The following is a 16,143-nucleotide window of genomic DNA, read 5'->3' as shown; positions in this document are numbered from 1 at the left end:
GAAAGCTATAAAGTATATTCCTTTAGACTGTATAGCAGATTAACAGTGAAAAGGTGATATATGCACCTTCTGCTTGTATTTGCATCAATGAGTGGGTGTTTGAGGTGAGGGGAGATGACTAAAGGGCAACTTGCATTTCACATGTGCTACACACTTCCCAGGAAGCAGATCTTGGTCACACCCTGTCATGATTCCTGGATCTGAGTTCGATTATATGGGATGTAGTCAGGTTGTCGACAATTACAATGTTGACAGTCAAAAGTATAGCACCATAATGATGAATTGCATAATGTCTACATTGTTAAATTGCCGACACCGAACGTGTTGACACCTGCAAAATGTTCAGACATGAAATTCTTGATATATATGGAGTGCGCTATAGCACTAACTCCATGAATGCTCCTTAAGTGCTGCCTCCTTTGCCAAGGAGGCAGCCATTTGATCTTCTACGCATGCATGGCACCATCTTGTTACTGTGTTTGAGCACCACAGTGGGACACGGTTGTGTTATACTTAGCTCCAGTGACCCTGCAAGTATCCTGCTTTGCATCATGCAAATACCATTGCATTGCTGCTCTGCTACCATCATACATGACCAGCTGGTTCTCTGTATGTGCCACTCTGCTTCTTCCAGATCCATATAACTGTGCTGTACAAATACCTGTACTACACTTCAATAAACCAAACACCTGGTTAAGTACTTGTGCTTTCTGCTGTACCTGGATTCCGCTGGCGTCTACAACAAATGACAGATGGCTCTGTGAAATTGAATCTATTATGTAACGCCCATAAAGTGATGGCTTATGCTACTAATTTATTTCCAAGTACAAATTCACTTCTGATAGTATATAAACATATAATGATGGACGGTTTACTCTAAAGATTCAATCAACAGGTATTTTATTAATAAGCTAAAAAAAACCGCTCAAATGTGCAAAAATGGGATCTCCTATACTGTTACAAATAAGTAACATATACCAAAGTAATATGCATGTATAAATAACACAATACCAAGAGATAAAACAATGTAACAAAAAGTCTACCATAGGAAAAGGTTGTAATAGAACTTTCTCCACAATGTTCCAAAATGAAATAGTATTAGCAGTACAACGTTACAAGCATTGCGTGTATTGGCTTAGCAGGAAGTCCTCTGGCATCCAGCAACCAAAGCATATGGCTGAAGCACAATCCACAAGGAATCATCCAAGGTGTTGGTTGTAATTAGCTGTTTTAGGAAGTGCCTCCCCCCCCTTCCCCGTGGAGATAATTCATTTTTATTTATATTTTAAGGGGGCGTTGCCATGTCTCCTTACATTAGGCCGGACCCCTGTCATTAGCTGGTTACTCTCTACTGCACTGCATGGACCCCCATGTTTTGTTTTTGGTTCTAGATCATCATCGTGTTTTGGTTTTGGCAAAACCATACTCAAGTGTTTTGGTTCGGATTCGGTTTTGGATTCCTTAAGAATCTATGAAATTCAATTTAAAAAATTATAACATCGATAAACAGGTAAAATCAAGTAAGATTTTAAATACGAGTTCCGAAATGACTGCAGAACCGAACCGGAACTCGGTCCGACTCGGAACCCCAAAATGATTCCGAAATTAGACTCGATTTGACTTGGACTGGGCCGGGAGCAGGGTGCCATCTGCCCCCTGGGCTGGTACATTGTTGCCATATGTGGACCGCAGGCGCGCTGAGTTTGCACAGCAGAGACTGCAGCCGGGGAACATGTATTGTACACTCCCGTCTCCCGGCCGCTCCAAGTGTGTGGCCATAGAGATACAGCATTTTGGGGGCGGAGCTGTGTAGGTCCGAGTCACATGCAGAAGATCTCTGGCTGCCCCTACAGTTCTACACTCGTGAAAAGCTGCTGCTGCTGCTGTTCGTGCTTTACAGTGGCCGGCCCCTCCCTTGGAACCAGCCACCAATGACCTGAGCTCCTTTACAGTCTGGCCCCTCCTCTCCTGCTCCCTTCTCTATGCCACTCCGTCCTCTACCGACTCCTCCCCGTACCCATGTCCCCTCCTATTCACTCCTCCTCTCTGTAGCCATGGCTGGCTGCCTACATTAGCATCAGATAACAGGTAATTGGCTTGTTTTGAGAGGGAGAGTACTTGCTTATGTGTGTATGATGCAGTATATATATGTGTATGTGTGTGAGAGTAGGGGGGGACTGCTCATATGTGTGATATATCTGTGTGTGGGAGGGGGGGCAGTGCTTATGTGTGTATGATATGTGTGTGTGGGGGGTAGTGCATGCTTATGTGTGTATAATATGTGTGTTTGTGTGTGGGGGGGCGTCCTTGCTTATGTGTGTATGATACGCGCGTGTGTGTGATTGGGGGTTGTTTTGCTTATAATGACTTGTAATGTTCCTTACCTTTATACTGTAGGCCACATATTCTATCAGATAAATGTTACCTCTGATTTTAGAATTAATGTCAGTAGTGTTACTGTGTGTGCTAGGGTATATATTATTGTGTGTGCTAGGGTATATATTACTGTGTGTGCTAGGGTATATATTACTGTGTGTGCTAGGGTATATATCACTGTGTGTGCTAGGATATATATTACTGTGTGTGCTACGGTATATATCACTGTGTGTGCTAGGGTATATATTACTGTGTGTGCTAGGGTATATATTACTGTGTGTGCTAGGGTATATATTATTGTGTGTGCTAGGGTATATATTACTGTGTGTGCTAGGGTATATATTATTGTGTGTGCTAGGGTATATATTACTGTGTGTGCTAGGGTATATATTATTGTGTGTGCTAGGGTATATATTACTGTGTGTGCTAGGGTATATATTATTGTGTGTGCTAGGGTATATATTACTGTGTGTGCTAGGGTATATATTACTGTGTGTGCTAGGGTATATATTACTGTGTGTGCTACGGTATATATCACTGTGTGTGCTAGGGTATATATTATTGTGTGTGCTAGGGTATATATTACTGTGTGTGCTAGGGTATATATTATTGTGTGTGCTAGGGTATATATTACTGTGTGTGCTAGGGTATATATTACTGTGTGTGCTAGGGTATATATTATTGTGTGTGCTAGGGTATATATTACTGTGTGTGCTAGGGTATATATTATTGTGTGTGCTAGGGTATATATTACTGTGTGTGCTAGGATATATATTATTGTGTGTGCTACGGTATATATTACTGTGTGTGCTAGGGTATATATTACTGTGTGTGCTACGGTATATATCACTGTGTGTGCTAGGGTATATATTACTGTGTGTGCTACGGTATATATCACTGTGTGTGCTAGGGTATATATTACTGTGTGTGCTAGGGTACATATTACTAGCGTTCCCGCTAGGCTGTTTTAGCGGGGCGCGGCGCCCTGCCCTCCTTCTGGTGGGCAAAAAGCACCCTGCCCTCCAGAAGGAGGGCAAAAAGCGCCCTGCCCTCACAGCCTGCGGGTGCCGTCTTCACCCTCGGGACGCAGTGTCCCGCGGGTGGAGAAATGAGCGGTGACCCGGTCACCGCTGGAGAATAGACGCCGGGCGCCTGCGGCTGGCATCTATTCTCACTGTCTGCAGCGTTTGGGGGCTGCCCGGCGTGTCCGTAAGTGCCGGGCACGCTCCCAAGTATGACGAAAAAGGGGACGCGTCTTATAGACACGCCCCCTTTTATGGCCTCTGCCTGCCGCCGGAGCTAGAGTGAACACTATATTACTGTGTGTGCTAGGGTATATATAACTGTGTGTGCTAGGGTATATATTACTGTGTGTGCTAGGGTATATATTACTGTGTGTGCTAGGGTATATATTACTGTATGTGCTAGGGTATATATTACTGTGTGTGCTAGGGTATATATTACTGTGTGTGCTAGGGTATATATTACTGTGTGTGCTAGGGTATATATTACTGTGTGTGCTAGGGTATATATTACTGTATGTGCTAGGTTATATATTACTATGTGTGCTAGGTTATATATTGAGGCACTGATACCATCATAAGCAAGGCAGTGTTTGCAAGGTAAAGTATTTGGCATAATATAGTACATAGGGCCTGACTGAGCAATTTCTGTTATACAGCACATATGTATGAGTCACACTGCACATGCGCACAGTGATATTATTAGCGACGGTCGCAGTGAGGACGGATGCAGTGTGATTGATGGATCGGTTGTGGGAGGTAATGGGGGGAGGAAGAGGCAGAAGCAGGTGTCTAGGCCGTTCTGGGGGGCGCATCTCGTGAACTTGTGCACAGTGAAGGCTCCGGTGTGTGCTTACTTGTGACGGACATGCTGATCAACCGTAGGGTTGCTCAGAAGATGGATGGTATTACTGATGGTGCATGTTTGTATACAAGCAGCGGTTTTCAGGTGCCGCTAGTGGGCGTCTCAGTAGAAACTCCTGCGGCTGTAACATTTGCATAATGTATATAGGTCACAATAAAAGTTCATGTCAAGTCAGTAATATTGTTTTTTTGCATACGGAATGGAATGGCCCCTGTATAGTATATCAGTCATTAGAATGGTTCCTGGGGCGTCTTTAGAGAGGAGGGGGCCCGTGTGCATCCCTCGTCACGGGCCCCCTCCTCTCACCCCGACGGCTGGCTGCTGACTGATGTGGCTGGCCGGCCACCATAGAATCAGTAGACTGGGCACTAGAGTGCCCGGAGTCTACTGTGCATGCACAGATTGCCGGGGAAATGGCGCTGCCGCCATTTTCCCAGCAATTTCCTCACAGTGTATGCGCAAAACGCTGGAAAAATGGCAGCGGCGGCCATATTCCAGCTGTTGAACAGCGCTGAGGGACCCGATGCAGGACCTCAGAGAGGTAAGTTTTAAATAATCTGGGTGCAGGGAGTGTGGTACGGGCCCCCCTGGACCCGTGTGCACATTATAGATACGCCCCTGAATGGTTCTTGTATTGTTTATCGGTCACTAGAATAGTCTCAGCATTGGTCAGACGGGGCTGATAGGTGATGTATCTGTAGCTCTTTTACATAACAGTTTGTCATAAATTGTAATAGCTATTTAAACCACACCCACATTAAGCAAACCACACCTACAACATTTTTTATTACACCCATTGTTGCACGCACTGGTAGAAAAGCCGGGCCATTTATTTGTGTCTGCCCCCCAGGCTGAAAGTTGCCAGCCAGCTCCTGCTCGGAACCCCTAAGTTTAGGTGTGTTTGTATTTCAGGAAAACCGAACCCCACATCTCTAGTTCTTCTAGTATACAAAAAAATATATTCTGCCATTTTTTGTGAAAGATGGTGAAATGCCCAAAACCAAAAGATGTGCCTGTTCCTATGAGCTTTCCAGAACTGAAACAGTTAATAAACAACACAGTTACTCTTCTATAAGAGGGGCAGGTACTTTCAACAACAGCATTAGGTTCCAGTGTACAAATATCTCAGCTTAGACTCTCCTTAGCAATTCACAAATCGGACACTGTACACTGAACAACGAAGTGAGGTGAGGATATTATCAATGTTCCACCAATGCAATGCATAAAACTTAAAGTTTAAGGATGAAAACAACTTTGTTTTTATTTTACATCCTGTGACAGGCGAAAGATATACAAGAATCATCTTCTGGATGTATATACGCTTTTATATATTTTTAGAGGTTGTTTTTTTTCTTGTTCAGGATTCCACTCAACATGGGTGTGTTATTCTGAAAAGGACATTTTCCATATACAGTAAGAGGACTCCGAACATTGTTAGGTTACAGAGAATAGCATTAGAGACTCTTCTGCATAACATTAAGGTGTGTGTGGATTCATTCTTACATTCTTACCATTTATATACAGGTTGCTTGAAGGAAAACATGGAGATGATATCCACATTTGATGGTCCTGTGTATGAAGGTCCTGTGTATAACAAGAATTTTGATTCAATGAAATATCTGGATACATATTACGGAGTAGACCCCAACACTCAGGAAATCGATAAAGAGTCGGACTTTGTGATTAAGTTTCTGAATGATGTATTGTCTTCAGGTATGTAATAATTTACAATTCAAGAAAGTTTCTATCAGTTCATATTAGGTCTATGCAGCAATTTTATCTCATCTGTCATGACAACTGTATTTTACTTTTTTGCGGGGATGATAACCTTGTAAATCTTTTTTACTGTGGGTTTAGAAAATTCTGTTTATTGGCAAATTGTTTTGCATACTTGCTGCTTCTGTTCCGCTCCCGCCAAATCATGTTATCATAGGATTGTGCCACAGGGGGGGCGAGGTCACAGGGATGTGATACACTGCGAATCGCGCCATCAAGCCAGTGCCGTAACAGGGCTTCTGAGTGCCCTGTGCTGCCAGAGAGTCCTAAGGATGTTCCAAGCGGCTTTACTTACAGGTGGCAGGGTGGATGGCATGTTTGGGGCATCCGAAGGACGCTCCAGGTGGCACTATTGCAGTGATACTGACTGCAGAGTGCTGTTCCAGGCAGGCGACTAGTCAGAATCAAAGGTCGTGGGGCAGCAATGGCACCGGTCATACACTCCCCAAAATTTGGAAGAATACCGGACCTTACTGAGAGAGTAGGCAAATATAATGTTTAGGGCATATTTATAAAAATATTTGTTTGATACCTGCAAATATTAAGGACACCCTCAATATATGTACAGGGGACACCATTTCTGTTTGCAAAAGCATCTACTATAGGTTTCTGTTGGGGCTGCTGAAATGCAGATAGTGTTAACCATTGTAACCTATAGCCCATTGTAGCCTATGGCCACTCACACATGACCTTTCATGCACATTAAGGCGGCCGGGTCCGAACCTGGACGTAAAATTATCACGTTACTGATAACCTTACTTTTACATATTGCAGGGACGGACTTCTATCAGACACTTAAGTACTTATTGCCATGTTAAGCTGCAATAACAAATTATTTTTATTGAGACAAAGTCCCAATAATTATTGAATATGCCCCTTTATGTCATATTAAAATGTATTAGAACGTGGAAGTAATAGCTGCAGAAAGAGGAGTCTGGGTAATGATATGCCTTGGCAGCAATGCAAACTGGGCAAAAATCCATCCCTTCCATATAATAATAATAATAATAATAATAATAATAGTACCATATGAAATCTGGCATGACAACATTTATTTTTATTCTCAGGCACATCAACCAACTAAAAAGCAGTTATTGAGATATCTAAAAACAAAAATCAGCATTAAATACAGAATTTATTGTACAGTTGACTAAGTAAAACTTGCTAAGCGAGACTGTTGGGTTCTACTGTATGTTGCAACATGGGCATAGGCTTGTACACAAGGTATTTCAGCTCAGTGTAGCGGACATTGGAATCATAAATAACACTGATTAGGTAAAACAATGTTTTTTTTTCTATGAAGAAAAAGCTATAGGTAATCATTAAAAAAACAGGACATTTAACTCCAAGAACAAATTGCTGATGTACAGAACACCTAAAGCCGTGTCTACATTTCAGTTTTATTCACAAAACTTCTGTCAGGTCCTTTAAATGATTTTGCTGCTTTTATATTGATCTACATATTTCTAAAATGATTAATAAAAGTAAACTTTTAGCTCATCATTCATTGAATGTGCACTACATAGACAGGATAACACTTTTTCGTCTTTGTGTTCGTAACAATAAAAATTCACAGATTTAGGGGCCTATTTATCTTTTTTTTTACTAAAATAATATGAAAATTGGTGTTTTCACACCCGTTTCACATTATTATAGTATCACTTAAATTGATTAAAGAGTTGTTGAAGCAGTTTTCATAAAATACTACTCCATGGGGTCTATTTACTAAGCCTTACGGCCAAATGTAATAGGATAAGAGTTTAGAAGATTTTTAAACTCAGCCAATGTAATAAAGTCACAGAACATGCAAACTTGCATGTTTTTCAGACTCAAAAAACTCTCAAGATTTAAAGTCACATCCAGGTGTTTCCTATATTGAAAATACAACTTGATCAGTGTATTAGGTCTCTATTTACTACAATCCACATATTGAATACAGATTGTGGTGTGATATTACTGACTGAATTCACATTGCGAATTCAGCCAATATCACAGGGATTTACTAAAATTCCCTTGCAGGGACAGAGCTTGCGATAAAGCTCTGTCCCTGCAAATCCCCTCTGCACACTTATCACTGTATTTTCACAAAAAATACCGTGACAAGTGCCCTCGCATGCTAAGCCCCACCCCTGCTGTTAAGCCCCCCCATGACTGCGACCCCACTCCGTTAATTACACTTACCTACGGTGAACGGGACTCCGGTGATATCCTCCGTTACTCCAGTCAGCTGATCTCCCATCCTGCACTGGGATCCGGTCAGCTGTCCAGGTCCCAGTGCAGGATGGGAGACCAGCTGACTGGAGGGAGGACATCACCGGACACCGGAGCCCCGATCTCTGGTCCCTGGACTCTGGTAAGTTTTTCTTTTTACTATTATTTTTTTTTTAAGCAGTGATCAGCTTGTGGTCTGTTTAGACAACACAGCTGATCACTGGGGCCGCCCTCCATGCTCTGCCTGTTAGAGCAGAGCAGGAGTCCGGTAACCGGGGGAGATCCTGGATAATGCCACCTCCAGGTGGCGTTATTATCACAGGGCTTTCCCCGGTATTTTTTCATAATTTATTTTTAGTAACTTGCACACAGATCGCATTTCCCATTACAATTATGGGAAATGCGATCTGATTACTAAAAATAAGTGATATTTAGGGCTTGGAGTAATTCTACTCCAATTGCCCTTTAGTAACTTTAGGTGATACTAAAATAATGTGGAAAGGGTGTGAAAACACCCTTTTTCACTTTATTTTAGTAAAAATAATGTTAATAAATAAGCCTTTAGTGTGACAGATTTACTGCTAAACTCTCACATTTTCTAAACTCTCTCTCTCTATTACATTTTACCCCTGGAGACAGGTAAAGTGCCTTTCTTATAGTCTCTGAGACGGACTTGGTCACCCGATCTAAGGCCCTCATTCAGAGCCGCTCGTTAACAGCAGTACGCTCGTTGCGTTCCAATGTTGACACCGCGCATGCGCCGGTGTAACACTGCGCATGTGCGTACGGCAGATTGCGAGTTTTTTTTCACTCGTTCGGCAAATTGCGAACAGGAACTGACATGTCAAATGTGATTGACAGAACAGGCTGTTTTTGGGCGGTGACGGGGGTGGAGATGGGAAAACGCAGGCGTGGCGAGGCGTTTTTGGGGCGTACATAAATTAGCTCATGCGAACGTCCAATGTGTTCGTACCAACTCATACGTCACTGGCTGATCCTCTTTCCGTTCAAACTGTTCGCACAGCTTAGGGTCTGGATTACTCGACCACAATGGCGATGGCCTTGTCCTTTTGCCCGAGCCTCCACGATGTTTCATCGATTTATCACGGCTTGTCAGATAAACAATCAACTTTGGATTGAAAACCAGCTTGTAATGTTTTTTTTTTTTTTTCACTTTGTAACAGCACAAAACCGTACTCAGCTGAAATTCTCGGCTGCTAATTTCAGGATTACACAATCAATTAGCGTTTTTTGGTAGGAATGTATTTTACAATTTGGTTAGTATTTTTGCATTTTGTAACAATATTGTAATCATGTTTGTGTGTATTGTAACCTTTTGCATTGGTCTGTTTTTTTTTTTTTCAATTATTCCAAAGTGTTTTTTAAAGTAACATTTTGTTTTAACCCTTGATTTTTGGAAAGTCCCAAACTCAGATTTCGTTTTTCCCTTGTGGGACAGAATTAACTATAAAACAATTGTCAATTAATGTCACAATACACAATACAGTTGAGAACAATTTGTAGGTTTTATTTGCCAAACACATTTTTAAACAAATCATGTGCATTGTCACGTACATTTTTGGGGTCCTTGTTACCCACTAATATTTGACACATATTTTTTGTTTAAATGATATTTTGGGAACAAAAACGAAAAAATTAATAAAAACAATTCACAAGAAAGGAGAGGGAAGTTTTGGCCAGAAAGGAATATGGGGCAAGCAGAGAAGGTGTGTGGGCAAAGTAGCGAGTGCTGTCATCGTTTCTTTCCCCATTTGGCTGGGGTAGGGTGGGCGCCAGACCGGCTCCGGGATGTCCTCTGGCTGGCCTGTCCAGAGGCAGATGTTGTGGCCTCTGGACTAGGCACAGGGCTAGGCACATTTGGAGGAATGGCTGTTGTTGTGCCAGAGGTGGAGGATCCTGATGTTCCAGCAGGAAGGGAGGTCGGCTCCACCATGTGCTGGCGAACGAGCTGCTCCAGGGCATTGGCGATTCGGATGTTGGCCCTGGTATTTTCAGCCAGGGCCTGACCAATGGTCACGTTGGCAGCAGCATTTTGCTCCAGGGCCTCAGCCACCCGTAGCAGACTGGCGTCCATCCTCTGCAGAATCTCCGTATGGGAATCCGATTTAAATTGAGTTCTGTGAGGAGTGCCACTGCCTGCGAGGGGGATTGCCCAGGACTGGCTTCTGCAGGGTCCTCAGCCGGATGTACTGGTTCCTCCCCTGCAGAGCCAGCAGAAATTCTGCGGCCAAGGCTCCCCTCTGGAGCAGACTCATCCGCCTGTGTCTCTGGGCGAAAAAAGAGGAAGATTACAATCTACATATTGTCACATTAACATTTCAGAGTTGATTACATCACAACATTTACCTGGGACAACATGAGGAGCCGCAAAGTCTGGCATGTCCGTATCCATGTTGGACACACCAAACACCTCCACATCCTGCACACACCCCTGTGCCAGCTCTTCCAAATCATTAAACTCCAATGACACAGGGGTGGGACCCCCACCTGTACCCCTTGCATGCCTAGCCCTGTCAGCCATTTTTTGTTTCAGGCGATATTTGAAGTCTTGCCATCTGTGGGTGAAAAAGTCGGCATTATTCCTGCATTATTTCAATCTGTTTTTTTGGGGGGGTCAAGTTTTTACTTACCGCCGTTTGACATCCCGGGCTAGACGGACATAATCACCCACCCTATTGACAGCACTGGCTATCTCCTCCCACATTCTCCACTTCTGGCTTACACCCATATTCCTGTCTGCCTGTGGCAGGATATCCACACACTTCTGATCCAAAACCTCCATCTCCTTTCTTGTGAATTGTGGCTGCCTTTTCTTTTTCCCTGCTTTGCCCGGAATACTGGGCCCAGCAGCCTCTTCCATGTCATCCTCCACACCTATTTTTCAAAAAATTGTGAAATTGTAGCGTGCAAACTTTCACTATATTCTGTCTCAAATCCTTGTTTGGAAATGCCTGATAAACTTACCGGCCGCCTCTTGGCCATTGTTTGGCTGGTCTGTAGCCATTTCTTATACCAAAACAAGAAATACACCAGACCGTTTTTTTTTGGTCGTGACGCATTTATACATGCGTCCTTATTATTCGGCCGCATCATTGATTGTGCGTTCCTATGATCCCTCCTTAATTTGAGCGGGAAAATAAACACTATTTATGGCTTTGGCCGCCTCGAGTCCAGGTGGCGGGTGTTGGTTGTTGGAGGTTACGTTGGTCGGAGGGGATTGTTGGCGGGAATTGTATTTGGCGGTGTTTGGCGTTTTTTCCTGTGCGTTTTTTTGGAGTTTATCTTTCCGTTCGCTTTTTTTGGTGTGGTTCTTTTATTTGTGGTGTATTTTTTTGGTAAGTTTTTTGACGTCTTCCTTTTATTCAATTTGGCTATCCTTCTTTTTATTTTATTTTGTTCTTTAATTTTTTCCCAATTATCCTTTTGTAGGTTTTTTTTGGCTCTGCCCCAACGACCTTTTTGTACGGTGACTTATATATCCTGTATTGGTAAGTTTGGTTATTCACTTGTTTGTTAAATGTTCATGTCATTTTTTTCGCAACTTTTGTGCACCTTACAGTTTTTACCTTTGGTTTTGTGTTTCCTAAATGTCTGAACTAATTAGTGCATTTTTGTCTGCTTATTTTCTGTATTGTATTTGCGAACTAATTAGCGCATTTTTGTCTGCTTATTTTCTGCATTGTAATTGCGAACTAATTAGCACATTTTTGTCTGCTTATTTTCTGTATTGTATTTGCGGACTAATTAGTGCATTTTTGTCTGCTTATTTTCTGAGGAGACCCTCACATCTAACCCGACACCGATCCAGGCTGACCTCCACTAAAGATCCCCATCCCCACCAGGGACCACCAGTGCAGAAAGCTCTCAGCCCACCCGCCTGCTGGTCCGCACCGCTCACACCTCCAGTGACCGGCTCCACCCCGGACCAGCCCCTCTCCCCCCCTGCTCCCAGGCATGCTCAGCAACTCCACCGTCGATCCCCATTTCCACAAGGGACCATCAGTGATAAAAGCATCCCGCACATCCGGCTGCAAGTCCGCCCAGCCAACATCGCCAGTGACCAGCTCCATCCCGGTCGCACTTTCCACATCCCCCCTCCTCCCTGGCTTTTTTTGAATCAGTATCCCGGGCAGACCACCCCCCAGGGGTGGTCAAAGCACACATGCTGCAACCCAGCCTCCCAGCAGCTCACCCATCCTCACCTCTTGCTCCGCACCACCAGCGGCACGACCAAGAGCCAATTTCAGCTGCATACTGCGGTCGCTGACCTCCGCAGACCAATCAGAACAGCCGTGCACTTGCAGCACACCAGCAACACGCTGATCCAGCTCACCAACAAACCTGCAGCTTCCAACCTATCTGCAACGGCCGCAACGTCGACCTACATCACCATAACAAAAAACCTACCGGTAGGTAAGTACTGCCAAGACTCACACCAACACGCGGGACACCGCACAGGTGTTCCAACCCACTCTGCAAATCCCCCCACCCCCCCGAGACTTCCTAGACTGTCGACCATAAGTCCAGCAGGGGTGACGTGCAAGGTCACTGAACCACACGGGAAGGAGCCCCCTAAAAGGGTCCACCTACCTCCCCAGTCTCATCACCACTCATCACTGAACCCCACCCACCTGCCCAGGATCTTAACAGAGCAGCATTGTGACTACTCAATAAAAGATTTTGCCAAAAATTACTGTGTCTCGCTGGCCTCATTTTGATCCTATTCCATTCCCCTTTTCACATTACTCCAAACTACACTCCATACCCAATCACACCCTCCTCACTCCCAAAACATCACCACCACCAGAAGAAACATTCTAATTAACACCACTAACAAACACACACAAGTCATCACCATCACCATTACTAGCAGGAAGAGCGCACCTTACACCCCTACCCCCATACGTTTTCAGTGCGGGAAAGGTACTCCCACACAAAGGTGCAGCACCCCGAAACCACAACACACCACCCCCTGGTCAACGAGAGCGCAGTTCTACCGCCCATCTTCATATTTTCTGTATTGTAATTGCGAACTAATTAGCGCATTTTTGTCTGCTTATTTTCTGTAGTTAAATTGGGTGATATTTACCGTTAGCAATCTTGGTTGTTTTTTGGGCCCCAAATTGTGGAAGTCTGCGCACTGTCGGTTTGCTCTTTGGAGAAATGTGTGTTTATCCCCTTTTATGTTTTGTATTGCACCCAATTAAGAAGCCTAAATGGCCACCCCACATTTTTACCTTGTTCGGGTTTTTTTTTTTTAGGCTTTGTAAATAATGACAAGACCCCGGCATGTAAGCATCATTGGATTGTATCGTAAAGATAAGTATTTTTCATTTTTTGGGGGGGCAAACAAACCTTACATTCAATTCTTGACATTTCAGGTTGATCTTGGTCGGATTGTTGTGGCCATGCTCCCGGAAGCCGACCAACCTCAATCTCGTCCCAGGCATAGGCATCTTAGGCGTGCAAGGCCCCAGATATATCGAACACGTGTCACCCTTTTTGGAATGCCCGATGATGAGGTGTTAAGACGCTAGCGTCTTCCGCCCCAAATCATCATAGACACTCTCTCATTAATAGAGAGTGATCTTGAGCAGCAAATTGACAGTCCTACAGCAATACCACCACTTACGCAATTTATGGCGGTGTTACATTTCTGTGCCTCAGGATCCTTTCAAACCACGGTGGGAATAGTTGCGGGAATATCCCAATCCTCCTTTTCCAGAATCCTGAGGGCAGTGATGGAGGCCCTTTTCAAGCACCTCCATCATTTTATTAAAATGCCTTTGGATATGGGTGCCCTTAGTGTGGCCAAGGCCAACTTTTACCAAATAGCTGGCTTCATAGGGGTTGTGTATGGTACTCACATACCACTTCAGCCTCCAGCACGGCTGGAGGCCATTTTTAGGAACCACAAACACTATCACTCACTGAATGTAATGGTGGTATGTGATGCCTCCCTCCAGATCCTGTCCCTGAATGCAAAATTACCCGGGAGTGCACATGACTCATTCGTCATCCAGCAATCAGGGATATGGCAAAAATTAGACAAACTACAAGCTGGTGATGCGTGGCTTCTGGGTAAGTGGAGACCTTTAGTACATACCAATGCTAAGCTTGATACACAGTGTTCCTGATGTTGTCACTTCTTTTTCACAGGAGACAGTGGCTACCCTTGCACGCCCTGGCTGCTCACTCCTTATTTGGCTCCCACACCAGGGCCACAAAGTAATTTTAAATCCGCACTTACAGCCACCAGGCAAGTGGTGGAGCGTTGTATCGGCCTTTTAAAAGGCCGATTCAGATGCCTCCACCGCTCTGGTGGTGAACTCGTGTATTTGCCGGATATAGCTTCGAAAATTGTGGTCCTGTGTGGGATATTTCACAACATCGCCATAAGGAGTGGTGTCCCAATGCAGCCAGAGGATGCCTTGCCTGAGGATGGCCCCCCCGAGGTTGGTCGGAGGTCAGTATGTGGGGGGGCCATACGCGATGATGTGGTGGCCAGATATTTTAGGTAATTATTGGCACAAAAGAAGTTATTTGACAAAATGTCATAAGGAATATTTTAGACCATCAAATTAATTGTTTTTTTATTTCCCATCTTGTTTTTTATTTCATAATCTTTTTGACTGAAACGATGACTACTTCCTGCTCCCAAAAAATGACTTCATGGGGACACATTGGATATATATTCTGGACCCAATTTTGAAATGCAACATTTGTTGAATCATGTTGGCATGCTCATTCGTCAACCAGTTCTTGATTTTTTATTTTTTTTTCTTATGGTGTTTGCTTGTTTTTACATTTTGTTATCACTGTCTGTATTATTTGTGAGCCAACACTTTTGTTTTTTGTTTATGTGTTGAATACATTTTTTGCTTTTGTAATTCCAAAAATTTTCTGGTACATTACAAGCAAGTGTAAGCAGGTTCACCCACGTTAAATTTGCTTAAGGGTTAATCCTGTAATGTCGCAATTTGCACATTATTTAACTATGCTTTGTGGGTCCAAACCAACACCAAAAGGTATTATGTAGAATCAGTATGCTTTGGAATCTCGGCCTAAGCAGGTTTCCCCAAAAATTGGAACATGTATAATTTTTAAAGTGAAAAAAGTTTAAAAAAAAAACTCGCCAAACCGATTGTTAGTGTTAGTTGTTTCATGTGCCTGTTTTCAAAAAAACAACAAAGCACAATCTTAGTGACATTAGTTGCAAATACTTGCTGCAAGAGTCTACTTATGTAAGTTTAAACAATCTAAGATTTGGATACAAGGAATGAGACTGAACTCAAAATTTAACTTTTTAATTATGAAAAATAATTTGCGTATAAAATAAAAAAATTAGGGACGCAGGATCCCTGCCATACGATCCAGGACCACCAGCAGGCCAATCACGTGCCCCCGCATAACTTGGACGCACCCGGCTAGGTCCACCAAACGCCTCTGGTCCTCTGTGGGTTAGAAAATTGTGGTGCTTACTACAATGAATCCATAATTTAAGAATCTCCCAAAAAACACAAGCAAAAGAGAATTATCAAAAAGTGACAATAGTGTGACAAAAAGCACATTTTAAACAAAACCCAGAAGCCCCAAAAAATGGACAAACAAAAAACCATAAAAATTTTTTAAAAAAAAGCCAGACAGACAAGTTTGACTGTTTTGCCATGTGGGATATGTGTATGGGGAAATCAGCAGTGAAATGTAAATACAAACAGATATATAACAAATCTTTTGGCAAACTAAAAAATGGAAAAGGCACAGACAAAGGATTAGATCAACACATTTTCAAAAAAGGATAAAAGGGAAACATACCGTTATGAATGACGGCTGGCCCCAAAACAACTCCCTCGTCCTCCTCGGAGGTGGACA

At 43.3% G+C, this 16,143-nt stretch overlaps 1 protein-coding gene across 2 annotated transcripts in view; it reads left to right on the top strand.

Annotated features, from left to right (window-relative positions):
* Positions 1–5,377: 5,377 nt before the first annotated feature.
* The window catches only part of LOC148504742 (nicotinamide N-methyltransferase-like), a 34,861-nt gene continuing 24,095 nt past the window's right edge, over positions 5,378–16,143 (top strand). The window contains exons 1-2 of one of the 2 annotated variants that reach the window (XM_088448519.1): positions 5,378–5,450; positions 5,788–5,976. In XM_088448519.1, the coding sequence (XP_088304645.1) occupies positions 5,805–5,976 (172 nt within the window). In that variant the 5' untranslated portion in view covers positions 5,378–5,450; positions 5,788–5,804. Of the gene's footprint in view, positions 5,451–5,787; positions 5,977–14,726; positions 14,789–16,143 lie in introns of those variants that run through there. The other variant, XM_088448520.1, reaches the window with a different exon arrangement.

Source organism: Taudactylus pleione, unplaced genomic scaffold (genome assembly GCF_031769625.1).
Source record: "Taudactylus pleione unplaced genomic scaffold, aTauple2 ptg000457l, whole genome shotgun sequence".
In the NCBI taxonomy this organism is placed as follows: domain Eukaryota; kingdom Metazoa; phylum Chordata; class Amphibia; order Anura; family Myobatrachidae; genus Taudactylus; species Taudactylus pleione.
Note: the sequence above shows the minus strand (reverse complement) of the source record. Positions and strands in the feature narration are given on the sequence as shown.